General features: G+C 40.5%; 1 protein-coding gene across 1 annotated transcript; it reads right to left on the bottom strand.

The window, feature by feature from the left end:
* Window positions 1–1,070: 1,070 nt before the first annotated feature.
* RGS1 (regulator of G protein signaling 1) lies at window positions 1,071–5,155 on the bottom strand. The gene is made up of 5 exons (XM_040262884.1): window positions 4,934–5,155; window positions 4,497–4,577; window positions 4,055–4,116; window positions 2,565–2,728; window positions 1,071–1,884 (listed from the first exon to the last, which is right to left on the bottom strand). The coding sequence occupies exons 1-5, from the start codon at window positions 5,068–5,070 to the stop codon at window positions 1,699–1,701; spliced, it is 630 nt and encodes a 209-aa protein (XP_040118818.1). The 5' UTR covers window positions 5,071–5,155; the 3' UTR covers window positions 1,071–1,698.
* Between the last annotated feature and the right edge of the window lie 22,842 nt (window positions 5,156–27,997).

The raw sequence follows: 27,997 nt of genomic DNA, 5'->3' as shown, positions 1-27,997 counted from the left end.
GAAACTGGACCTCCCTCCTAAGCCTCTTTTATAATAGTTCTAGCTGCTAAAACATGGAATTAAGTGAAAGACAATTTGGATTGTCCTGTGGAAATTCAGGAACAGTACCATTAAAACCCGTCTACATATTGCCCCATTGCAATGTGCCTAATGACAACCTAGTGTGTACTGAGAATGATCAGAGTATTACATGGTGGTGTGTGGATGGCTGATGATTCAATCATACGTGGGACACGGGTGCATGGGAAGATACAACTTTACAGGATATGCTAGGCTACACATCATCTTGATTATCTTTATGTAGGTGTTCCTACAGGGCAGTCTTGTGTTCCTATTTAGGTAACACCTAGGACTGCTGAAGACTTGAGGATTTAGGAAATGTCTTCTGGCCAGTTGGGGGCAGTGTTATGGAGTAGAAGGAGCAGAAATGGTGTGGTCAGGTTAATGTATAATTCCTGGCTTTAGGACTCTCTCTTAACCCCAGGATTCCTGACCCTGGATTACCAGAGCAACTTCAGAATCACCTGGAATTTCCTCTTAAAATATAGATTATCTATCTTGGGGATTCTGAGTCAGTCAGTCTGGAGTAGGGTCCTGAAATTGGTGTTTTGTGTTTTAACATCCTAGGTAATTTTAGTAGTTAAATTTGGGAAATAGCAATTTACTCTTACTAGTCACTGCTTTCATAGGATTGATATAGACATTAAATGAGAAAATACATTTGACTTTTATAAGCTTTAAAACATAATAAACTACTAGTTGTTAATTAGATGACTTGAAATAAAATTCCTATCCCTTTTTAAAAGATTTCAATTTCTCATCAGTTTGAAGCTTGAGTGTATGAGAGCATATTATATTTGTTTGATCTTTATACATTGTGATAGAAGAGAGAAGACTAATGAATTCTGTCCAATACATGCACATAATACATATAATATAAATTAATTGGATGATAGTTTTTGATGTTGAGGTAAAAGAAAGTAGAAGACTCTTGCTTAAATTTTTGTTAAATCTGAAAAATAAATGCCAGATTTTAAAGATGGCAAGGAAATATAAACAGAAATTGTTTCTATATTTTAATACAAAACTCACATTTATTATTGACACTGTGATAATTTAATTTACAAATATATTCTGACTTTCCAACTTTAAGTCAATAGCTTAAGTTAAATACATTGTTCTCTTCTTCATCTCTTTCAAGCCCCCAAAACAATCAAACAAACAACACTGAAAAACTTTGTCTATAACAGCAATGGAGATTCTGAAACACAGACTTTTCAAAGTAAAAGAAATTTCAGCAGCTCAATCCAGTTTCTACATAACACTATGCAGCATAAATACCACTTGACCTTGAAGCTTACAGCATGTTTTAATCAGTTTCAAATCCTTTTTTCACAGTTTCTGTGTGGCGAGTGTTACCCGGCCTTCTCAGTGCTGAGGGATGTTCTAATATGCAGGTCCACTTTATTTTATGACAGTACCACAGTGTCTCTTTCCTTCTACCGTCACTAAATGTTCACCTCACATGTCTTCAGCCCTGAGCCTGGATAACTTCCATGTTAATCTGTTCTGAGTCATGGGTTCTTCCCTTGGGCCTGTGAGTTGTCCAAAAAGGCCAAAGTGTTCCCCCAGGGAGCCACTCTCTTGCCTTCCTTCTGTACTTGATACCATCGCTAATTCCCTCCAGCCAGGAGCCAGTCACTTTAGACTATTAGCCTGAAGGTCATTCAGAAGATTTAAGTATATATTTGATTTGAGGAATCTGGGATACGAGTCCTTTTCCATAAGAGTATATATGATTTTTTGGGCTTCATCAAAAGATGTGGGTGTTGGTGCTTTAATCTTCTTGGCTGTAGATTCTCGAGTGCGGAAGTCAATATTGATCTAAAAAAGAAATCTGCATTAGTTCATGTACACTTCCCATTTGTTGCATACTATATGGTGTTACTGTTGCTTTCAAACTATCGGGATGGTGGCTCTAAACTGTTATTTAAATCAGCTCAAATATCTCTTGAATGCCTATTCTAAACATGCCTTTTGCTAGGTGTGGAGGAGTTAAAAAGAAATATCACAAAGAGGCAGAGAGTTCTTTGTTCCAAGTTAGCTTACAGTCTCTCTTAAATATTTATATAAGGTGACACATGCAGCAAAAAAAGTGATGTGCACATTTACAGATTTACAGGAGCAGAGGATGCTTGAACCAGGAATATTTAGCAGGAAGTGGGCATTACTTCTAACTGGAAATATTTCTGCTGCTGTAATCCATGTATTGCACTGAGCCAGCTCATCCAGGGCCCCCTGACACACAGTTCTGGTAAGTGTCACCTTACTCCTTACCCCACCCTATCAAGTTAGCTTGTTTTACAAAACCAATCTTTCATTTAATCTTTTCACAGAGACAGAAAATTAGATTATCATTGCACTGACCTATAGAAATACACTTAGATATACAGCAGTGAAAATCATGATGCTCAGAAAGGATTTCATCTTGCAACTATGTTGAATGTTATCCTGTATCTAAATTCCTTTACATATAACCTGATGGTAATAAACTAAATACTCACTTGTTTGGCAGCATCTGACTGCACAAATGCCTTATAGATTTTCTCCGCTTTGCAATGCAAAAGATCAGACTTTGTTTTTTTATAGTCTTCACAAGCCAGCCAGAACTCAATATTCTCCTCACTGAACTCAGACTTCAGGAAATTTCCAAAGACATCTTGACCAGCTAAAAAGACAGAGTGAGGGGGTGAGATAAATTAGTTGAGCCAATAAATGAATAACTTGGAGACTTTACAAGAAAAATACTAGCATATTTTCTGTGTACAAAGGAGAGAGTTGGCTCCTGCTGAAATAGCTGTTTGTAGAGATGGGAAAGCCTTAGAGATCCCTTCATTTATAGTTTATCTGTGGTCAGATTCACTTGTCACAGTCACACAACTGCTTAGTGGTGGCTATAAAACTGTGCTTTACTTCCATCTGCTAATCAAATTAAAATTCTGCTCTGCAGATTAAAAAACAATCTCTTATACTACCAACCCAGCCAGCATGCAGAGTATTTTAGGGAATAAAATACTGACAAAAGGCATTGATTGCTTGCTAATCATTAGCAAATATAATTTCTCCATTCAACTCACATAAGTCAGAAGACGTGAGACCTGTATGTTACATATGTATGCTGTACTGATTATATTACTGAGGCCTTTCAATGGGCCATTTCTATAGCATTGTTTGTTTTTCTGAATTATAAACTAAGGCAGATAATAAGCAGATGAGCCAGACTGAACTACTTGATCCCCATGTGAGGGTGTTTGGGAGAGGAGGATCAGCTTCCCGGATAGGGACAAGCTGCCTATCTATGTCCCTAACAGGTCCTAATTTCACCAGGATCCCAGTGTCTATGATGAGGGTTAAGGCAAGCTGATTTCATTCACCGTCTTCATCAGAAACTCCCCACAAGACTCTGTGGTTTAAAAAGTCTTTTATTATCATATCTGTGTTATAATGTGTCATGTTTTATATAATGCAATTATATGCCATGTGTCTCAACCACCTTCAAGGCAGCAAGACACTGCTTTTGAATCCTTGTTGCTCTAAAAATGCCTGCACATAAAAGTGGGCTGAATGAGTGATTTAACGCATGTGTGAATGGAGAATTTAATTAACGGACTGAGTGAATCCTGCTCCTTACATCCCATGGTACAAAAACACATCCTTTAGGTAAGCTTTCAAAATAGTGGTTGAGATGTTTAATTGGCTGTTTAAAACTTTAAACTCCAGAAACCCAGTCTAATTTTCAGTTTTGCTCCCATAATGAGCCCTGGAAGTAACTAGCTGCCTTGGCAAGTTTTTCTAAAGGGTGGCAGCAACACTGAGTGCTGAGATGTGACACCACAGGGAGGCATAACATGCTGAAGTTGTCAGCGCTGCACAACTGCCAGAGGACAGCTTTCCACACACCCTCCACCCACAACACTGTACTTTAGTGAGTCTGTTCAATTTGCCTGCACACTGAGATAAAGCCAGAGACATCCAGCAGTTAATCTGCACTTACTTTGGTTGGCAAGAAGTTTTTCCAGGGATTCAGACCACTGCTTCACTTCATCAGCAGAGAGTCTGCAAGGGGGCAATATTTACATCCATTAGTATTTTTTTGTGTAAGCACAAATGAAATCAGAATGCTGCTGCAATTTGATAATTTCCCAAACTAAGACTCTACGACTAATAAATTTTATTAAAATTTATCTATTGTTATGAACGTGTCTGCCAGTAAAATGTGAAAAATATCCAAATATACTCTAACAGTATAATAAATAGCAAACATATGCACACACATTTGTATTTAATTTACATTGGTACTAATGTAGCTTAATCTTATTAGGCTTGTTCCTTAAAAGAAACGAAGTCCATTATATTAGTATTACTGTCATGTTAGAATATAGAGCTAATGCATAGGCTGCTTATATAGTGACAGTTCCATGTATTAGTATACTTACAGGTCCTTGGACTTGGAAGGCTTCATTCCAGATTCCAGATGTGGGATCATAGATCTCAGGTAGGCTTTCACGTCCATTCCACTACAAAAGACACAAAAGTAAATATTCATGTTTCTTCAGTACAATACCTTTTATTAAAAAGAGAAGAACATGAAGTAAACTTCTCTAAGGAATCAGGTCATAATAAAAAAAGCTGATACAACATATTGCTATATTAAAGAGTGAGCCACTTTTTATGAGCCAAAGTCTGGAAGAATTCCCACTTCATTTAATGCCCTAGCATGATTCACTTGTAAATACAACCAAATATACTTAAAATTCAGAGGTCCTTGCTCTGATCTAGCTAAACTGAAGGCTCTTATTTTCTCCCATTCCTTTTCAATCGCTCTGCTGTTAAAGATCACCTAAGTTCAAATTCATAAAGTGAAGGAACTTACAAAGTCTTGGGCCTCTTTTTCTGCGTTTTGTCATCTGGAAGTGAATGATTAGTTGCTTTCAGTTCCTTTGGGTTCGCAGAGAGGAGCATGCCTGGCATTTTGTCTAACCTTGGCGTGGAGATGGCCGCTGCTCGCATCGTCTCCAGAGGCAAATGTCTGTGAGTCCGCCTCTCTGCCGCTTTATATAGTGACGGCTCACAGGCCCTCGCTGTGCAGACAAGTCTGTTTATCAAGTGATGTTGCCACAGACGCTGGAAGTTCCCCCTTTCTTGGTGTGTTGTGACGTGTATCTTGAAAAAAAATGAGCATACAGTGATGTTTGCGGTTGATACCTAACCAAATGAGACTAGGTCACTTGATCAGACAGACAGAAAGAAAATGAGGCCTGCAGAGGCACACACACACACCCTACATGGTAAATCACTCTTTGGTTCTAGAGGATGCTTGTTTTTTCATAAAGACTGCATGTTTCAATGAAACGTTTCATTTGGTGGATTTACTGTATCATGCAGACTACAGATGAGTCCCCTCCATGATCTGGATAGTCCTTGACTATAAATTCATTTGATCACAATATTTTAAAGGACTTTTTTTTTTCTTTCAGAAAGCAGTGTATAGAAATACTTTTTAGTTTATTTGTGCAATGCATATATCTGGTAGGAAGGAGAGTTATGAGAAGTTACCCTAACTTTTGCCTACTTCACATCTCATTCCTTATTTCCGTGGCAAGAGATTTCCATGTGTTTTCGAAGGTGTGTGCTAGACATTCTTCTTGTGACATACAAGATGATCTTAAGGAGCACATGAATTTTAATATTTAATTCAAATAAGTAATATATCAAACTGAGTTTTTTGTATACTACTGCTTCAGTTCAGTTCAGTTCAGTCACTCAGTCGTGTCCGACTCTTTGCAACCCCATGAATCGCAGCACGCCAGGCCTCCCTGTCCATCACCATCTCCTGGAGTTCACTTAGACTCGCAGCTATCGAGTCTGTGATGCCATCCAGCCATCTCATCCTCGGTCGTCCCCTTTCCTCCTGCCCCCAATCCTTCCCAGCATCAGAGTCTTTTCCAATGAGTCAACTCTGAATAAAGTAAAATTTAAAAAATGTAAACAAAAGAATCATTAACATAAAATATGACATAATATGCAAATACATTGATACAAAAGAATTGCACAGTATCAGGATAAAGACTGCTCATGGTAAAAATAAGAATATATTCAGCCAGGCCAATAGTATAATTTTTAGATGATGATCATCTGAATTTTGGCATTGTCTCTGGAGAGACACAGTCTAGCTTTAATAAAAATCAAGAATTAAAATAAAACCCCGTGAAAGTGAAACTCGCTCAGTTGTGTCCGATTCTTTGTGACCCCATGGACTATATAGTCTATGGAATTCTCCAGGCTAGAATACTGGCATGAGTAGCCTTCTCCTTCTCCAGGGGATCTTCCCAACCCAGGGACTGAACCCAGGAGACTCTCCTACATTAAAGGCAGATTCTTTACCAGCTGAACCACAAGGGAAGTCCAAGAATACTGGAGTGGGTAGCTATTCCTTCTCTAGGAGACCTTCCCAACCCAGGAATCGAACTGAGGTCTCCTGAAACCAGATAACTAATCACTAATTAGGGAAGAGGGGTTGGTTCAATATAAGCTCTTACAGAGTTTGTATATACAGTGTGATTTACTTATAGAGTGTCCAGTTTATATTTTACCCCTGAAAAGATAAAATGAATTTTACTTAGAGAAGCAAGCTTCTGAAAGTATTAGGTATAGTTGACAAAAGGGAATTGAGTATTATTCTTTCTACGTTACTTCTGTCATTAGGATGAAAAATATTTTATATTTAAAATTTTACTTACATTTGATATTCAAAAGATAATGGGATACATTTAGGAAGAGAACTAGGAAAATAAGCTGGCCTCTGGAAGTTGCCCAGACAAAAATGATGAGGTTCAGAGATGGATGACATAAAGGCATTCATTTGTGTGTTTCTTGTAGATCATTCCGTAGTTACTTTTCAGTTAAAATCTTCAGCATTGCTCATGTTTATTTTATTTAATAACTTCTCATTCCTCTAGATAATTGTGGACATGTTATGTTAGAGAAAAATGATTTAAAGTTTATTTTTAAAGGCCACTATTATTGCTATCAAAATATACTAATAATTTGCAAAGCATGTTTCTGTAACCGTAATTCTTTTGGATGTTAATAAGTGTTATTAGAACTATGATACCAGCTGCAGCAATGGTTCTGGAACCACATAAGTTTGGGAAATGTTGGGTTAAAGCTGAATAAACTTTTAAAATTGACCACCGCTCATCTTCTGAGACTCTATGCACGTTTATCAGTCTAAATGGAGGTGGGTGGTGTGCACCAATGTCCTAACATTTTTGAGAACTGAACTCTCAGTAAGTAGGGAAATAGTTTGCACAAATAATGTTCTCTTGATAGCATGTTAGGAAGCTCTTACATATTAGTAATTCCTTAAACCTCCAATCTTTTGCTACCTTGATATAAACTTTCAAGCTCAAGCATTTGCATGCAGTTACAATTGTGTGCTTTGAAGCTCAAATGGAGAACTAAACTCCTGATTGGCGGCGGGGGGGGTGGTGCTGTGGGGGGAAGGGGGGAAATCCCTCTGAAATTCACAGTGGGCTGTTGAAGCCACCTCAGTGGCACACTTATGTAGCTGCGGTTTCAAAGGCTGCTTGGCAGCACATGCAAAGCCTGTGTGTGCCAGACCTGGGCAGATCCAGAGGAACAGTATCAGCAGGGTTGATGGTCCATGGCGTGGCACTGAAGTTTCCTATCAGTCATACCACGTGTTGCTGTCTGGTTCCTTTCTGTGAAATCTATTAAGAAATGACAAATGATCAAAAAACATCTTTACTTAATCAATAACTTTGGTTGAAATAGTAGAGGATTTAACAAAAGTCAACAGGATAAACAGGGGCTCTCACAAACATGATCTTGTCTGTATATTTCCTCTGTGAAACTGTGCTTAAGTAACCACATTGCAGTCCTAAGAAAAGGAATACTTCATGTTATCTTTCTTAAAAAATTAATACTTTATTTTTTGGAGCTTTACAGTAAAATAGAGCTGAAAGTATAGAGTTCCCGCATATTCCTTCCACCCCCACCTCCCCGGCAGTCTTCCCCACCATCAATATCTCACATCAGAGTGGTGTATTTGTTACACAATCAATGATGAACATACATTGACACATCACTGTTACCCCAAATCCTTAGTTTACGTTGCGGTTCACTTTCACTGTTGAACATTCTTTACATTTTGACAAATGTGTAAGATATACATCTACCATTATGGTGTCATAAGAAGAGACATTATGCATTAAAAATTCCAGTGTTACCTTTTAAAATGTCTAGGAGACATGGTTCAATAAAACATTTAAGATTATAGCTATCAGCTTCAATGGGGATAAGTTTTCATATTTGCTGACTTGATTTTACATTTAGTTTCCCCTCCAGCTGCTGAATTCTTGTAGGGAGGGCTTTGCTGAATGACTTTTCCAATCTTGATATAGATTAAACTGATGCTGAGCATTGCTGACATTTTACTGTGGGCATTAGGAATCACGGGAGAAAATAATGATTATAAGATTGTATTTTAAAATAAGAAATACATCTCTGTGGTAAGATTCTGTGACATGAACAGAAATTTTGATCCATTTAAACAAAATATTTTGACTTAATAAACTTTAATGGTAGTCCTACAATATATCAGACCAAAGTACCGCAGATACAAAAAGTGAAAAAGTGAAAGTGAATTCGCTCAGTCGTGTCCAACTCTTTGTGACCCCGAGGACTGTAGCCCACCAGGTTCCTCCATTCATGGGATTCTCCAGGCAAGAATACTGGAGTGGGTTGCCATTTCCTTCTCCAGGGGATCTTCCTGACCCAGGGATCGAACCCAGGTCCCCCACATTGCAGGCAGATGCTTTAACCTCTGAGCCACCAGGGAAGCCCAGATACAAAGGTGAATAAATATCTGTCCAAAGAAGGGTAGAGTATAGTCAGGCAGACAGATACTTGTCATCAGAGTGGAAAGGGCCATCACAGAGGAATGTACTGAGGAGGGACTAACTCTGAAACTGTGGGACAGAAGAAAAGTGCTGCAAATAGAGAGCCCAGAAATAAACCCACATACCTTTGGTCAATTAATCTTCTACAAAGGAGGCAAGATTATATAATGGAGAAAAGACAGTCTCTTCAGCAAGTGGTACTGGGAAAGCTGGACAGCTGCATGTAAATCAATGATGTTAGAACACACCCTCACACCAAACACAAAAATAAACTCAAGAATGCCTACATATAAGATATGACACCATAAATCACCTAGAAGAGAACCTAAACAAAACAGTCTCTGCCATAAATCATAGCAGTATGTTCTCAGATCACTCTCCTAAGGCAAAAGAAATGAAAACAAAAATAAGCATGGGACCTAATCAAACTTGTAAGCTTCTGCACAGCAAAGGAAACCATAAACAACATGAAAAGACAACAGATGAACTGGGAGAAGATATTTGCAAATGATGCAACTGACAGAGGTTTAATTTCCAAAATATACAAACAAACAGCTCATCAATATAAAAGAAAAACCGATGCTCTGCTCAATCAAACCCTAACCCTAACCCTAAAAAACTTCTGCTCAATCAAAAAATGGGTAGAAGACATAAACAGATATTTCTCCAAACTAGACATACAGATGGCCAACAGGAACATGAAGAGATGCTCAATATTGTTATTTGATAAAATGCAAATCAAAACTACAATGAAGTCTCACTTCACACCAGTAAGAATGGCCAACATTAAAAAATCTACAGATAATAAATGCTGGAGAAGATGTGGAGAAGAAGGAATATACCTTCACCACTGGTAGGGATGGAAACTGGTGCAGCCACTATGGTGAGTGGTATGGAGGGTTCCTTAAAAAGCTAAAAATAGAGTTACCACATGACCCAGCAATCCCACTCTGGAAAAGACAAAAACTAATTTTAAAAGATACAGTCATGGCCCAGTGTTTATAGCAGCACTTTTTGCAATAACCAAGACATGGAAGCAACCTAAATGTCCATTAACAGATGAATGGGTAAAGAAGATGTGATACATATACACATGGAGTATTATTCAGCCATAAGAAAGAATGACACGCTGCCATTTGCAGCAACATGGACAGACCTAGAGATTATTATACAGATGAATAGTCAGACAAGACAAATATATCACCTATGTGTGGAATCTAAAAAATAGCACAGATAAATTTGTTAATATTTACGAAACAGAAACAAGCTCACAGACATAGAAAACAAACTTATGGTTACCAAAGAGGAAAGCAGGTGGAAGGATAAATTAGGAGTATGGGATTAACAAATAACCACTAACATACATAAAACAGAGAAACAGGATTTACTGTAGAGCTCAGGGAACTATATTCAATATCTTATAATAATTTATAAGAAAAGAATGTAAATAAAAGTATATATATGTGTGTATATATACACACATAAAAGAATCATTTTGCTGTATACCTGAAACTAACAACAATATTATAAATCAACTGTATTTCATTTTTCTAAAAATGTCCTATTGTCATTTACTACAAAATCAACATGCTGTTCTGGCTGTCTCTGCATGCAAAAGCATCACCCCCTGGAAAGTAAAATAAAACTGTAGTGAAGAAAATGGTCTTCAGCAAGTAGATACCTCTTACATACATGAAGACCATGGAAGAATGGATCTGAACATACAAAACTTTGCAGAGTTGTTTTTTTTTTTTTTTTTATGTATAGTTGGCTTACAATATGGTATTAGCTTCACCACAGCAAAGTGACTCAGCTATATGTATACATATATCCCCTCCTATTTTTTTCTTTTAAGATTCTTTCCCTATGGAGGCCCATATAATTTGCAGAGTTTAAAAGAGTCTATGAAAAGCTTTGTTGAATTTGCATAAAGTTTCACTGGTTAGGGATTTAAGTTAAGGTCACTACCTGTGTCTGTTTTGTCTCCTTCACTCTCCAGGCTTGTGGGTAAGGCCACTGATAGTGTTTCAGCTACATTTCATAGAATTTGAAAAGCTTCAACAAAAGTAAATTTGGAAAGAGTTTTCTCTGGGTCTAAGTAGAACATTGATGGGGTCGTTGTTACTTACTTGATATCACTGATGAAGAAAAGGATCAAACATTTTAGACATGTTTACAGTTTTATTTTCTAAATGAAGAAATCAACTGATAGGTTTGTAAGAGAAGCTCTTTGCAACTTGGGAAATTTCAGTGATCTCAGTAATAGCAAACCGAGCAAGATAAGAATCTAGTTTCTTTTTCTCACCCTATTCTAATCTACTTATAGTAAACACCTAACCCCTCCTTTCTATAATTTAAGAGATTATAAGAAAATGACCTTCCGTGAACTGGGCTCATGTGATGCACCTCACTCACCCTTGGATCTCATCTTACCAATAACATTCTCATCGATAAACCCACCTTTAATGTTATTATCTCTGATATCCTTCCTGCACATTGGATTCATTTTCATTTATTTTCACCCATGATTTATAATCATTACAACAAGAGAGAGTAGTCTTGTCAGACTCTATTTGATTATGCTTTGCAAATAAAATTGGGCCAGTGCTAAAGCTAGCATTATTCACAAGTTCAGACAGATGAAAACTCTGCTACAAGAACGTTGACACATTATTTGCAGTTGGACTGGAACGTTTTGTTTCATGACACAGGATGGAAATGCAAAGGCAAAGATGCTCAAAGGTCAGATTGGAGAGGCCACTTTTAATGGAAAATATATTTTAGTTATCAGAGAATAGCTTCAATAAATGACTATGTTAATTTTTCAAGTTTCTAACAACTTGATTCCAGTGATTTGCCTTTGCTTTTACCACACATTTAAATGGTTAACAACAGTGACTTATATCCTTTATTTTTCTCCATTAATTATGTGATTTTCCTGAAAGAGTCTATCTTGCCTGACATGTTCTATCCTTTCCACTCATTTCTTGTGATTATCCTAACTGCATTTTTTCATGTCTTTTCTAAAGTTTTACTTTCGTGTTTATTTACTTTTTTTTTTTTTAACCAAGTAGTGATGTTGGGCCCACTGGAGACTTATTTCATCACAAATGTCTTACTCTCAAAATAAGTCATAATCTTCCTTCTTAGGTGAACAGCGTAAAGTCAGTGGTGACCCACTCTATGACTTTCATGGGTCAGATGGTCTGTGGTCCTCCACAGTTTCTTGTGCTTATACTTTTCCAGTAGGCTTGATTCATTATCCCCTTTTTCGTTTCCTAAAAAAAATTAAATGAAAGGTCTTTTGTCCCTTAAATCCTAGTGATGTGCTAATCTTGCTGCATTTCAAAGGGCTATGGTTTCAGTACCAGGCTCCAACTTTGGCCTGATTTGTGAGTTTGATTGTATCAGCTAACTACTTGCCAGTTTCCTCTGTGTAGAAGTCAAAAGAGATTCTTAAGCAGTTTCCCTCATGACAGTGATAGAGGGAGATTTTTGCTCCTTTTGAGATTCTACGGTGATTAAGACTAGACCCAGAAAAATTAGGGTTTAGATGTAATTTGTTATAGGTAATGTATTTTACACTTTTATTCTTAGGCAAGGGCCCTTTGCCTAGACTTCTTAAAACTCAGTAAATTTGGCATACCAACTGCTCCAAAGGCAGGGCTCCTGGCATAGCAGCTCTGCATTCACTGGGCCAGTCTTCCACACCATTCTTTTCTCTATCAATATTTATTTGTCATGGGTCTCCTTTACTTTTAGCTACTGTGTTTTTGTAAACTAATATGCTAGAGATATGTATGTTCAAGATGTTAATGAGGTGGAAATATCACAGACCATTTCTGCCAGCCCCAATTTAATTTTCTCACCATCTGCTTTTTACAGATACTCATAGCTGGAAATATTGATCACTCCCAATTGCAGACCTTTTCCAGTTCTGGTTTCTGAGCCAATCTGTGATGAGGTTGAAAAGCGCTAAGTTATTTCATTTTGAGTTAGGAGTGGTGGAAAGTTTCTGTTGTGATGTCTGTTGTTAAGATGGAATTTTCATGGTTGCAAGTGTCAGGAACCCCATTTTGAGTATGAAGTAGCTCAGGCAAACAGGATGATAATTGAAGTATCTTAGGAGTACCTCAAGTGATAAAAGGAAATGCTGAACAATCTAACCCTTTGAAGGCCAACTAAGCTTAAGCTAGGCCTCAGAATGTTTGTAAAGTATGAATTTGCTTTAGACCAGGAATACCTCCAAATTGAGGCAATGGCTGTCACCAACTGGGAAGGTTCTATTCAACAATTCCAAACGTAGCCCCTCTTCTAGTTTCTTCCTGTCTCTGTTTTCTCCTCCTATGTGTTTTGCTTCCAATTGGATTTTTAGAAGCAGAAGCCAGGACAATATATTTGATGAGAACTCAAAATTAGATCAGGCACATAATCTTATTTTATCATTTGTCTCAGGTGATATGGAAGATCAGGATACATACATTTACAACCTGCTCTACAGTTTTGTTATTTTCTTTCTGAAAATCAGGGTAATTTTTACTTAGAGAAATACTTGCCTTTTTTCTTTATCACTGTCAGGTTTTAAATTCTGTCTCATCTTGATCTGGTATCTTGTTTATGACTCTCTAGCTGTTCCTCTTGTGATGGTGTTTGGCCCAGGCTCTTGGTTGAGACAGTGAGATCATAACACACCAAAGACAGTGTACAGAACTATTATAAGCAGCCTGGTTTGTGTGGGAGTTTGTTCCATTCTCCTAGCCCGGGGTTTCTTTTCTCACATTCTGTTTAAGCAAGGTTGAGGTGTATTTGCCTCCCCACATGAAAGAGTGAGCAGGTAATACAAACAGAGTGAAGTGATTAGTAATGTTTACAATCAATTACAGCAAGAGGGTGGATGTATGCAAGAAGGCAGGGAAGCTGGGGCGGAGTGGGGTAAGAATTCAGACGTCCCTGTGGGGCTGGAGGCATCTGTGGTGGTCTCCGGACTCACCTGTCCCTCTCCTGACTGGCTTGTTCACCATGAGACAACAGCTGATTCCCGAGGAAACTGAAGCCTCTTCAGAGCATAGTGGCTACATCATGAAATTACATGATCCTGTTCAATCCTAGAAGCCACAGTCTTTAATAAAACAAGTACCTTATAGGTGGTTACATGTTAGAATTCATCCTTTATATCTTTCAATGAATCGTTCTTCACCTTGCTCAGACAATGAAAACTTCTGAGAAGACCTAAGACTACCCCCCCTCCCTTTATACAGATTTCCCCCTGATGTGGGAAAAAGACAATGGATTAATCCCAGGAATACCAGAAAGTCTACCTTTCAGTTCTCTTTTTATAAACAGAGTTGTTTTACACAGTAGATCACTTCAGAACTAACAGTGAAAGAGATTTGCAGTGTTGATGGTTTTTTTTTTTTTCTTTTCCTGGCAGAAACCATACCCAAGAATCAAATCAAATGTGAGTCAGTCCACAGAAAGCAGGTCTGAGGAACTGAGAATGTGTCTGAAACCAGAGGGGGGTCTGACTGCAGAGCTGCTATAGGACGAGGACACGGACACGTGTGTCTGAGATCTCACAGACAACATCAAGTGTCCTTGATTACATCACATTAAAGTCTACTTTAGCCACAGCCTAACTCTGGCAGTAATTGGTATTAGCTAATGATTAGACTGTGCCAAACATTGTGTAGTAAACAGGCCATTATCCAGATTTGTTTATTCTTTCTCAGAAACACTGTTCACTCCGCCTTTTCTACTTGTTTAGTTTGACTTTTCCCCCTAAAAACCCTTGCATTTTTGTTCTCAAACACTCTTCTCTTCCCTTTTCCCTTCTCCCCTCTACTCCCCTCTTTATCTTCCCAAGTTCATTGGCTTCTGAATGTGCAGATGAACTATGGCTGCCTGATTTCACTGTGAAACCTTTACCTTTATTCATTTTCTTTGTGAAATTACAAGAGAGGACAGAACATGTCATTGGTTAATTAAAAATTTAGGGCTTATTTGGGCTCTGTCTCCAAAACTCCCATAGAATCTATAGTTTTGTAGTCATAGTCTATAGACAACACAAATTTCTTTTAAACAAACTTCTTTTTTCGTGTGTGTGTGTGTGTGTGTGTGTGTGTGTGTTAGTCGCTCAGTTGTGTCTGGCTCTTTGGGACCCCATAGCCTGTAGCCCATCAGGCAAGAATACTGGAGTGGGTTGCCATTTCCTACTCCAGGGGATCTTCTGACCCAGGGATGGAATCTGGGTCTCCTGCACTGCAGGCAGATTTGTTACCATCTGAGCCACCAGGGATAAAAAATAAGAATGAATCTGTTTTGCTCAATTGTCCAGAACAACGCCTGGCACATATGAGACACCAAAAAAAGCTTGCTGAGTAAGGCGTAAAGGGCTGAGATTTGCACTCATTTCTTCAACTATTCAACAAATACTTACTGAGTGCTTATTACATGTTCATTACTCTGGTAATTATTAAGGAATACAGGGGTGAATCTTATTCGGGAGAGAGGCAAATAAGTGGGAAATTTCAAAACTTGCATACGGTTAAGCTCAACCTGGGGACGCATGTAAAGTGGCACCTAACCCAGTATCAGCAGGGTCATGAAACATGTGATCACTCAACAAATAACACTAATCATGTGCCACCTACTGTTCCAGGCACTTTTGAGAGAGGCCAGACTCTTTGTCCTTTGTCCCTGTCCTTCTGCCATCGCCAGTTGCCATCTTGTCACCATGAGCTTTCAAAGGATGAAAGCCAGCGGTGAGGATGGTGAGGACGGCGAGGCAGAAATGCAGAGGGGCCTGGGGTTCCAACACAGCCACAAGCTACAGTGCCAGCCTGGGCAACAACCCTCCACGTCTCTTGTACAAGAGAAAAGGAAAATGACCAGACTTCCTTGACTCACTGCCTTATATTATGCTCTCTGTTCTTATCATTTTAAAGTATATCGTCTGTGTGATTTTTTTGTTTGCTACTGTTTTAGTTTGCTTTTATATTCCTCCTGATTCATTTGAAGGTTTTCTTTTTTTGGTCCAACTGGTTGTCTTTATAACTTTACATTACATGCCTTAACCTTTACTGCTTGAAATGGTGTCTGTTACTATAAATTATCATCCTGGTGGTAAATTCTACTTGCCCCACCTCTGCCCTTTCTCTCTACAATGCAGTGTTGGCATATGATATTTTCTCATATTCACTCTTAATACTTTCAAATATTTTTTTACCAGTGAAAGAGAAGAAAATCAGCATATCTCCAGTTGCCTTCACCCTTTCCAACTTTTGTTAGTTGGAGCATCAGTCCCTGGGTGATGGAGATGTGAGGGAAGGGTGAAGTCATATGGCTCCAGCCTTTCTGGAGGGAGTTCATGCTCCAGAGAGATGAGGCGATGAAAAGATGCCCCCATTTTTTTTCTGGTTGCTTTCATCAGCAATCGTGCACTGTAGGCTTCTTTTCACAGAGTCATAGGGACAGCTTCACACGGCAGAGTGCTGGAGGTTTCATTCAGCTTTTCAAGACCAGGTGCCCAACCTCCTGGGCAGCAGAAGCATAAACCAGGTGTCCTACATGGGAGACTGGTCGTACGCTTGGGCCTTTGCTAGATTCTAATCCACTGTGTCAGCCTATAGGGAAGCTCTGCTAGTATCTTCTCCACTCTGGAGTTTTCTATGCTTGGTCTAAGATCCTCCCCTCTGCCTGTGCCTGGCTGTGGCAGAGAAAATGGCCAGTTATCTCAGCCCACCTATGAAGGCTCTTCTCTCTCTACTTTTTCATTCATTCAGTCCTCTTGCTTCTACAACCATACAGCATCTTTAAAAATATGACAAGGAATTCCCTGGTGGTCCAGGGCTTAGGAATCCATGCTTCCAGTGCAGGGGGGCCTGGTTTGATCTATGGTTGGGGAACTAAGATCCCACAAGCCTTGTGGTACAGCCAAAATAAACATAAAAATATGACGTTCTTTGAAATTACTATCTTGAAAAGATATCTGCACCCCCATGCTCATGCTGGGCTTCCCAGGTGGCACTAGTGGTAAAGAACCCACCTACCAATTTCGGCAACATAAGAGACGTGGGTTCAATCCCTGGCTTGGGAAGATCCTCCGGAGGAGGGCATGGCAACCCACTCCAGTATTCTTGCCTGGAGAATTCCACGGACAGAGGAGCCTGGCAGGCTACAGTCCATGGGGTCACAAAGAACTGGACACTACTGAAGCAATGGAGCATGCATGCAGTCTCTTATAAGTAGAATCTAAAAAAAACCACACAACTCATAGATACAGAGGATAGATTGGTGGTTGACAGAGTTGGGGGGTGGTGTGTGTGGAGGAAATGGGTGAAGGAGGTCAAAGGTACAAACTCCCAGCTGCTAAGTCCCGGGGATATGAGGCACAGCATAGTGACTGCAGTTAGCAGTACTCTATTGTATATTTGAACGTTGCTTAGAGACGAGATATTAAAAGTTCTCATCACAAGAAAAACTTCTTTACCTGTGTGAGGTGATGGCTGTTGACTGAGCTTATTGCGGTGACCACTTGGCAATATATGCACGTGTTGAATCGCTATGGTGCCCACCTACAACTGGTTCTGTCTTATATGCTACTTATATTTCAGTACTCAGGGCAGGGAGAACCGAAAGATTTCATTAGTAAAACTTTATGAAAATACTTACACAAAAATATTATGCTTTGGGTATTTTTCTGTTTGCATTGTCCTAGTTGTTGCCCCAGGAGCTGTACCTAGCACTCCCCATGATATTCTGCTCCAAGGCAGTCTTCTGAGCTGTTAAGGCTTTAGTGAATTTGTGGGTGTGACCGGGATTCCGAGCTGAACGGGCCTTTCTCTGGAGCCTCAGGCAGAAGCTTATGGGGCACTGCTGCTGCTTCACAGGTTTCCAAGGACAGAGCACCTTTCTCATCAGGTTATTCTGAAAGATATTTCCAGTAGTCATGTTTGGATATGAGAGTTGGACTATCAAGAAAGCTGAGCGCCAAAGAATTGATGCTTTGGGTCTGTGATGTTGGAGAAAACTCTTGAGAGTCCCTTGGACCACGAGGAGATCCAACCAGTCCATCCTAAAGGAAATCAGTCCTGAATATTCATTGGAAGGACTGATGCTGAAGCTGAAACTCCAATACTTTGGCCACCTGATTCGAAGAGCTGACTCATTGGAAAAGACCCTGATGCTGGGAAAGATTGAAAGTGGGAAGAGAAGGGGAAGACAGAGGATGAGATGGTTGGATGGCATCACCAACTCAATGGACATGAGTTTGGGTAAACTCCAGGAGTTGGTGGTGCACAAGGAGGCCTGGTGTGCTGCAGTCCATGGGGTCACAGTCTGACACAACTGAACAACTGAACTGATACCTGCAATCATACCATTTGCAGTGTCTTTTAAAATGTGAAAATAATAGCTTTTAAGATTACCTGAACACATGTTAAAAAAAATAAGCAAACAAAGATTCTAGAGAGCTCAAAGCAGGCATCACACCAAGCTTACTTTTCTGTCCACGTGCTAAGGACCTGAGTCTGTGGGTCTGGTTGCTGCAGCTCGCTTTTACTTAGACACCTCCCCGCCTGCATCCCAGCTCCCAAGAACATAGATGCTACTGAGCACTCTGATTAGGCGGTTGTATCACTTAATCTTTAAAGCAATTTATGGGGTCTACATAATTATTTCCATTTATATAAGAAGATGGAGACTTGGGGAGATTACATAACCCTCCCACGAGCACATAGCCGATCCACGTGGTTAAGACTATGAGAAGGAAGAGAATCTTTCTCCACCCACTGCACATGTCTTGCCTGTTCCTGTTCTCAAGAAGGACCAGCCGTCTTGTTGGTCTGGAGACCCATCTTCCCCACCTTTGGTGGTGGTCTGTTCTGCGGTGTCTGCCCCTTGCCATCTGCCTCTCACTTCGTCTCTGGGATCTCTGCAGGCTGGGCACAGCCCTCCTCTGCAGACCTGCCCTCACTGGGGAAAACCTCCTTGCTCCCTCTGCTCCACTTTCATTTCTATTCCTTCCCCTTCTGAAGGAAAGTCACACACACCCACAAACCCACGCACACACATTAATGCTTCTGAAAGGAAAAAATCAAAATCTCCCATCTAAAGTCACTTTTCCCTCTTTTTCTTCTTCTCCTTTTTGGTCTCGGTGGGAGGGTATTTTACGTCCCAGTTCAAGTTTCTCTGTTGATCTATAAAATTTTAAGCTTCTAAACCTTGAGACTCTGCCTGTAATTTTCTTTTCAGGAATTGTGATGACTGGGACACACAGACACACATACTCTATTTTCTCCCTTGAGGTTTAGTCTTAATGGTGTAATAGGACATTATCACTGTTGTGTTTTTCATTTTGGACCTTGTAGATTTCATCTTGAAAGTTTAATTTGTGTCTTTTAAAATCTGTATCTTTCCTTAACATCTTCAGTCTTCTAACTTCTGGGCCCTATGAGATGCAGTTATGATGACTGTTTCAGTGTTCTTGTATATTGGTTGTGTTATTTGTTATTTGTTATTGTTTGTTATTCTCCTTTCTGGAGAAGCTGCAGCTGACTGAGTTTTTGTGTCTTCCAGGCTTCTTGCTTACCTGGTAGTTTTTGATAAGATGCCAGAGTTACGATTTTACCTCTTTTGGTGCCATGTATTTTTCATTCTTATAAATATTCTACTTGTTGTTGTAGTTGCTAAGTTGTGTCTGACTCTTTTGTGAACCTATGGACTGTAGCCCACCTGGCTCCTCTGTCCATAGGATTTCCCAGGCAAGAATACTGCAGAGGGTTGCCATTTCCATCTCCAAGGGATCTTTCTGACCCAGGGATCAAGCCAGCGTTTCCTGCTTGGCAGGCAGATTCTTTACCACTGAGCCATCTGGGAAGCCCCATAAATATTTGTAGTAACAGTTAAGTTACTTGAAAACATTTTGATTTTTCCAGGTCAGGCTTTCTTAGATGCGGTCAAAGCAACGACTTGTCACAGGTTTATTTTTTCCTGCTTCTTCTTCTTTTTTTTTTTAATTTTATTTTTACTTTATTTTACTTTACAATACTGTATTGGTTTTGCCATACATTGACATGAATCCACCACGGGTGTATACAAGCTCCCAATCCTGAATCCCCCTCCCACCTCCCACCCCATATCATCTCTCTGGATCATCCCCATGCACCAGCCCCAAGCATCCTGTATCCTGTATCGAACATACTCTACCAAATATTCTTTGAGTTTTAAGTCTTCTGCTCTGGCTCTTGGGACTATTTCTGTCCCTGTGTGATCTCTGAGTATTGTTGTGCATGCTCCATTGCTTGGTCATGTCTGACTCTCTGTGACACCAAGGACTGTAGCCCATCAGATAATCTTCTTGTGCATGGGATTCTCCAAACAAGAATACTGGACTGGGTTGCCATTTCCTCCTCCAGGGGATCATCCTGACCCAGGGGTGGAAGACATGTCTCCTGCAATGGCAGACAGATTTTTTTTTAGCACTGCACCATCTGAGAAGCAGAGAAGGCGATGGCACCCCACTCCAGTACTCTTGCCTGGAAAATCCCATGGACGGGGGAGCCTGGTAGGGTGCAGTCTAGGGGGTCACGAAGAGTCGGACACGACTGAGTGACTTCACTTTCATTTTTCACTTTCATGCATTGGAGAAGGAAATGGCAACCCACTCCAGTGTTCTTGCCTGGAGAGTCCCAGGGACGGGGGAGCCTGGTGGGCTGCCGTCTATGGGGCCGCACAGAGTCGGACACGACTGAAGTGACTCAGCAGCAGCAGCACCTGAGAAGCCCCCTTGAGGACTGTTAACAATACACTTATCCTTTTAAGTGGTTCTTTCCTTGGCCTCTGGTAGTTCCATAGCAGATTAGCACTTATCAGTGTTCAATTGACATGGAACCCTCGGCAACCTTCAAAGTCATTTTTCTGTTCAGCTCATTCTTTTCTGGCTTTTCGCTGCTGGCCCTAACCTCTCTGGCCTCCCTGAGCCCCCAGTGTTGCCTCCTCCACTTGGGGAGGTGGCTGAGCCCTGCCCTGGCCCCTCCAGCCAAGCGGGGCACTCACCCCAGCAGCCCCCTGTGCCTTCACGAGGCACCTCAACCCCTGACTCCAGAGGTCGCTGTTCTTTATTGTCTGATGTCTTGAGAGCCCTGGAATAGTAGGTAGGCCTTTAGATAAAGAAGTCCCCAGCTTGGTGACATCCTTAAACCCACTGACCATAGCTTTCGTGTCATTTTTATGTGGATGTAAATGTTACCTAGTCCGAACTCCTTACTATGACATTACATGTTGACAACAACCCATTCATATCAAAATTGTATTCTTCATAAATTCATCTGATTGCTATTTTGACCTTCAGAGAACTACTGTGCCTATCTTATTGCATTTACTGATGCATATAATATAATGTATTATTTATAATACAGTCAAATGATTGCACTGATTATTAAGGACCGGGATTTGCACAGTTTTTAAAGTAGAAATGTTAGATTTTTTTTCTCTGGCACGATGCATTTGAGGATTAAAGAAAGCAGGGCAGATGCACAAATTGGCTCATGCAGGTCAAATGACCAGTCTGAAGTCAGCCAGTGCGTCATTGTCAGAGGAGGAGAGCTCTGGGGAGCAGGACTTCCAACCACTTGTCCTAACCTCCAGACCACACTTTCCATCCTTCAAAACCCCACTCACAGTTAAGGAAGAACTGCTTGCTTTGTTTGTGTACTTAGGTCAAACAGTAACTCCCAAGTCTGAATGTGTCACAGGTGGGTCTAGAAATTCATTTGAATAATAGCATACACCAGTTTCCCCTTATCACTGCAGCAAATAGCACATTATATTTGCAATACTTTGACCATAAAAGAAACCTTGCCATGATACAGGCACCTGAAAATAAATCACATTCAAGACTAATTGCAGATCATGTGTCCTTTGGTGTTGTGATCTGGAAAGCGATAAACTCGGGGGAGTAAAGTGATCTGGAAGAAGCTGGTTATAAGGAGATGCTCTGAGTGGCACAACTCTGTGTCAGTTTTTTGTACATTTATGTAGATCAGTGATTCCAAACACACATTGCCCTAAGCCACACATGCTGGTTTTTTTCCCTTCAGATTCAGTTAGAAATCATTTTACACAACTCAGAAAAGTAACAATGATAACTGATAATAATGTGAGATAATAGATTTAAAATTGTCTCAGACATTTTAGATCCCATTTAGATCTAGTCTTTAATTTTTCTTTGAGGCAAATGTCATTATCCCCATTTAACAAACTAGGCAACTGAGTTTCAAAGGGATTAACATCCTAACTGAATGATGTGTCAAAACTTGGAATAGAACGGAAGTCTGACTCAGAAGTGTGTGTTTGTTCCATGGTTTTCAGCTGATGCTCAAAATCACTGCTTTGTGTGACTAAAGTCAACAGAACCTCAAGGCATTGCTAGTGTCTGAGCCCAGTGGCCCTGAAGGCTCGCTCAGCACAAGACCTTTGCCACCTGGATCAAGTTTCCCTTCCTGGGGTAGCCCTGAGGGTTCCCCTTGTACTTCCTTTTGCATCTCTGTCTTTTCCAAGTTGGAATCTGGTTTGGGGGATTAGCTTACTTGTGTGGTACCCACAGCTCAGAATTAAAGCTCTTTCATGCAGACTGTCCTCCGTAGCTGAAAGGTTCACCCCCCCTCTGCCCCCCACCACCCTATCACTTGCATCAGCTGCTTTCTTGTCCTAGGCAGTTCTCACAGAAATTCTCATCAGTGTATAAAGACTGTAGTTTTAAACACTGTGTTAGAAACTTTACCTAGTTTTCAAGTAAGATTTAGAAGCCTTAGCTCTTTCAGTTCAAGATTAGCATGATAATGTATCATCCTATGCAATTTTTTGGCTTGTGAGTTGCATGCCTCATCCCTGATCAAAACTTCCTCTTGTTTTGCGTGTCAAATTCGTCAATTGCATTATAGCTTTGAGTGTATTTTGTAAATTTTAGTGTAGGGGAGTTTGTTACAAAGTGTGTTGTCAGCTCAGAAAGAAGTATGAGACTGACTTTAATAATATGCTTCCAAAGTGCTTTGTGAGAACCCTGCAAATTGTGGGGGTTTCCATTAGCAAAACATTAAAATTTAGTTCTGTGAAATCTAGGGGCTTTCTGATGTTAAGCTGTAACACATCTGGACTGAAAATTTAAATCTCATTTCATAAGCATCCTGTGTCAGTTTCTCTGCAGTGCAGGAAATAGGTTTAAGAAAAGATGAGAAAGATATATAACTGCTCTGCAGGATGCCCTGCATACTGGTTCATACTACTGTGGCCATTTCCAGGAATCAGTGGCTGATGATTTTTCACGTGATATACTCAAAAGACAGTGATGGGAGAATGTCCACATTCAGTCAGATTCTCAAGTGTCTTTGCTCATGCAGTCACGTGTTCTTATACTCACCATGAATGCTGACATGTAGACACATGTATCTGAATGTTATATATGATTTCTCATGTTTCTGTTTTTATATATCATTTAGGACACATCGTAAGATAATTCACTTCTGATATATTATGCTTCTAAAGCAAGACTCTCAAAAGATCTTTACTAGAAGAGCACACTGGGTTTAAAACTATAAAGATTAGCTTATAGATTTTCACAGCACAAGAACCATTTGCCCCCATATGTCAGTTTGTCTGTATTACGTTACTACATTATTCTATGTTATTTACGGTGGCAAATCTAGGCTCAGAGATTTTTTTAAAACCTGCTTAAGATCATAAATAAAATAGGAAATGTATATATTGAGAACTTACTCTGTGCTGTGTTTTATGTATATTGATCAATCCTCATTTGACGATGAGAAGTTAATCCTCATTAGCTTTGAGAGGTTAATTAATGAATCTGAGTTAAAATAATTAGCACAGTTTAGGGCTAGAGTTCTTAGTGCTGAGTGTCTGATTTGATCCCCAGTGGCTGTCCACTTCACCATATTTTCTTTCCCTGGTCCTTGGAGCAGGGCGGGGTAAGAACACATACCCAGGGCCTCCAACTTCATTGACCACAGAGTATCTACTTGAAGGCGTGCCAGTTTTATAAATACAAGAATTTAATTGATGTGGAAGTTTCAGCAAATTTGATGGTTAGAGTTAGCAAGTGTCCCCACAACAGGAATTATTTTTTACATGGTGCATTACTCATGACAGCACAACTGTAAACACATCAGCCCGGGAGTCACCCTTGGCTGGAAGTGACAAAAGTTGCTTCAGTGGCTCAGCAGCGAATGTTCGAAATAACCTCTTATCTAAACCGCTGCACTCAAGAGTGACTGGTTGCCGCTATGATCATAAATACAGATAACACACAATCAAAATCAAATCTCTCCAGGGTACTTCCCATAACTGTTTGAAACACGTACCCTGCGTCCTTCACGAAGCCTTGGCTTTGATTCAGCCAAGAGAACCCATCTGGAGAAGTGGCGATGGGTCATTCTGGAGCGATATCCCTGACCTTCCCATCCTGTAAACTGAGGTCGAATTCCCCGGCAATCAGCTTCAAAGCTGCACGTAGAACATGTGTGTCAGTCACCTCCCCACCCTATCCTCAGAGGTCCAGTCTCCTTCGCGGTTTCAGTCTCGCTCTTCAACTTCCCCCGTGACATCTGATGTGTGGGAAGTGTTCCAGCTGCCGCTTGGTCAGGTTCTCTTTGAGGATGGTGGCAGCAGAGGGCATTCTATATCTGACTGAATAAATGGCTCCAAAACTTCAGCAAATGCTCATGTGAAAGCAGCCACCACAGTTTGTCACGGGCTGCAGGGACCAAGAGAGGCCCTTGACTTCGTGGGGCTCAGGGTAGGAACCCCGCCTGGAGGCTCAGGTGGGAAGCCTCCCTCAGGGCACATATACAGCTCCTGAAAATGAAGATGTGGCTGCAGACACGCCTGTGAGTGAAGCCTGGGGGTTACCTGCGTGGCTAGGGAGGAAGTGTGACTGAAAACCTTGACCTTGAAGATTCTGGCTGAAAAATCCAACATAGGTCACAGATACAATGCAGAGCTGAATGGAATCCGTGTGTGAGGCCCCTGCGTCTCTTTCTGGACTGCCTTTTCCAGCGCTCTTCACGGAATGTCTTCAGGGAGCTCCAGGAAGGCTTCACCATGAAAACATCTATTCCTGGTGTATTTTCATCAGTTCACGTGGTGACGGAAGCAAATGCACCATAGCTCAGGGCCCACTTGGCTTCATTAGCCCCACATAACTCTTACTCTGAAGAGTCCCTGGACCCTTGATGCTCATCATCTTCAAAGGTGATTTGCTTGGCTGTTCATTAGCAAAGTGAGTTCTAACTGAGTGCTTTTTAAGCAGAAGCCAAATCACCCTATGAACTGTATGTACAGGTTCAAGGCCAGATTAGGAGGGTGGGAAAGCCCAAGGGGAAAGAAGCTTTCTGTGCCCTGAGGGTGAAACTCAGGTCTGAAAGTGACCCAGAAGCGGGATCTGCGCCCAGAAAGCTCGAGAGAAAACCACAACTTCCTCACAGACCCCGTCCTCACAGCTGCGCCCAGCGCCTCGCGGGAGCCTCACAGTTTCCAAATAACTTTAAGTAGGGCAGGAGCAGGCTGCAGCTAGGAGTGTCTTCTTTCTTTCTTTCTTTTTTTCTTATTGGTTAAAACCTTTAATTATTAGGAGGCACTTTTGAAGACTTCTGAGGAACACTGTGGGGGAAAGATAGCATTTATGGTTAAAGATAATTTCTAGTGAAAGGAGAGTGCATGATACTCTGACTTCTAACTTATGTCCAGAATTGGAATGCTGCTGTCATCACATCCTCTGTCCTCTGTTCACGTGAAGACACTGAGTTAGTGGGTATTGCACACTATTCAAAGGAATACAATATTCAATGAGTTTTTTTTTAAACCAGTGGAGAAAGTATCCCTTGCTAATTACCCATTGTGTAATACATGGCAGAAAAAAATAAATGTTATTAGAGAAGTACAACAGAGTGGCATGAGATTAGAAGGCATAGAACTCATCCAGTATTCTTGCCTGGATAATTCCATGAACAGAAGAGTCTGGAGGGCTACAGTCCACAGGGTCAAAAAGAGTCGGACATGACTTAGCAACTAAACAACAAGGACTCACCATAGAGGCATCAGGTTCCATTTCCAGAGGAGTCCATGGACACCTGATTGTCTGGCCCCTGATAACAACTATAGACGGAGTGACCTGAGAGTGAGATCTTAAACTCTTTCATCTACTATTGAAGTTAAATTTTAAAAAAAGAAAGAAAAAAAAAAAAAACCATTGTCAATTAGCATATCAAAAACTTTGGAAGGCTTAAGTGGTATACCTAATGATCTGTAGGAAAAAATGAAATTCAAACCAATTAAGGGGTGATTTTTATATAATTGTATTTATTTATTTTTGGCTGTGCTGGGTCTTTGTTGCAGTGTGGGTTTCTCTGTAGTCGAGGTGAGCGGAGACTGTTTTCCAGTCCTGGTGTGCAGGGCTTCTCATTGTGGTGGCTTCTCCGGCTGCAGAGCACGGGCTCTGGGGTGCACAGGCTTTAGTAGCTGTGGATCCCAGGCTCTAGAGCACAGGCTCGGTAGCTATGGCTCACGGGCCTAGTTGTTTTGTGGCATGTGGGGTCTTCCTGGATCAGGGATCGAACCAGCGTCTCCTGCATTGGCAGGCAGATTCTTCACCACTGAGCCACGAAGAAAGCCCTGAGGGATGATTTTTGAAACTTTCTAATTTGATATACTTTGAGATTTAAGGCTTAGAAACATACTGCAAAGTTCATGTATAATTTTTACAAAGTTTCCTTAATTTTAACATTTATACAACCTCTTTACAGTTAGTAAAACTAGGAAATTAACATTGGCACAATTTGTTGTTATTATTGTTCAGTTACTCAGTTGTGTCTGACTCTTTGTGACCGCATGGAATGCAACACGCTGGGCTTCCCTGTCCTTCACCAACTCCCAGAGTTTACTCAAACTCATATCCGTTGAGTTGGTGATGCCATCCAACCATCTCATCCTCTGTTGTCCCCTTCTACTCCTGCCTTCAATCTTTCCCAGCATCAGGCTCTTTTCTATGAGTCAGCTCTTCGCATCAGGTGGCCAAAGTATTGGAGTTTCAGCTTCAGCATCAGTCCTTCCAATGAATATTCAGGACTGATTTCATTTAGGATTGACTGGTTGGATCTCCTTGCAGTCCAAGTGACTCAAGAGTCTTCTCCAACACCACAGTTCAAAAGCATCAATTCTTCAGTGCTCAGGTTTCTTTACAGTCCAACTCTCACATCCATACATGACTACTGGAAAAAACCATAGCTTTGACTAGATGGGAACTTTGTCAGCAAAGTAATGTCTCTGCTTTTTAATATGCTGTCTAGGTTGGTCATAGCTTTTCTCCCAGGAGCAAGCATCTTTTAATTTCCTGGCTGCAGTCACCATCTGCAGTGATTTTGGAGCCCAAGAAAATAAAGTCTCTCGCTGTTTCCATTGTTTCCCCATCTGTTTGCCATGAAGTGATGGGACCAGATGCCATGATCTTAGGGTTTTAAATGTTGAGTTCTAAGTCAGTATTTTCACTCTCCTTTTACTTTCATCAAGAGGCTCTTCAGTTCCTCTTCACTTTTTGCCATAAGGGTGGTGTCATCTGCATATCAGAGGTAATTGATATTTCTCCTTGAAATCTTGATTCCAACTTGTGCTTCACCCACCATTTTTCATGATGTACTCTGCATATAAGTTAAATAAGCAGGGTGACAATATACAGCCTTGACATACTCCTTTCCCAATTTTTGAACCAGTCCATTGTTCCATTTCCAGTTCTAACCATTGCTTCTTGACCTGCATACAGGTTTCTCAGAAGGCAGGTCAGCTGGTCTGGTATTTCCATCTCTTTAATAATTTTCCACAGTTTGTTGTAATCCACACAGTCAAAGGCTTTAGCATAGTCAGTGAAGCAGATGTGTTTTTCTGGAATTCTCTTGCTTTTTCTGTGATCCGACAGATGTTGGCAATTTGATCTCTGGTTCCTCTCCCTT

This window comes from Oryx dammah, unplaced genomic scaffold (genome assembly GCF_014754425.2).
Source record: "Oryx dammah isolate SB20612 unplaced genomic scaffold, SCBI_Odam_1.1 HiC_scaffold_21, whole genome shotgun sequence".
Lineage (NCBI taxonomy): Eukaryota > Metazoa > Chordata > Mammalia > Artiodactyla > Bovidae > Oryx > Oryx dammah.
Note: the sequence above shows the minus strand (reverse complement) of the source record. Positions and strands in the feature narration are given on the sequence as shown.

What these genes read in the sequence shown, in the direction of transcription:
- RGS1 (XM_040262884.1), bottom strand. Translation starts at nt 5,070, where the DNA reads ATGCGAGCAGCGGCCATCTCCACGCCAAGGTTAGACAAAATGCCAGGC. An exon ending in CCTTCCAAGTCCAAGGACCT is followed by an intron (nt 4,117 to 4,496) that starts GTAAGTATACTA and finishes GCCCCCTTGCAG; the next exon opens with ACTCTCTGCTGATGAAGTGA. An exon ending in AGTCAGATGCTGCCAAACAA is followed by an intron (nt 1,885 to 2,564) that starts GTGAGTATTTAG and finishes TTTCTTTTTTAG; the next exon opens with ATCAATATTGACTTCCGCAC.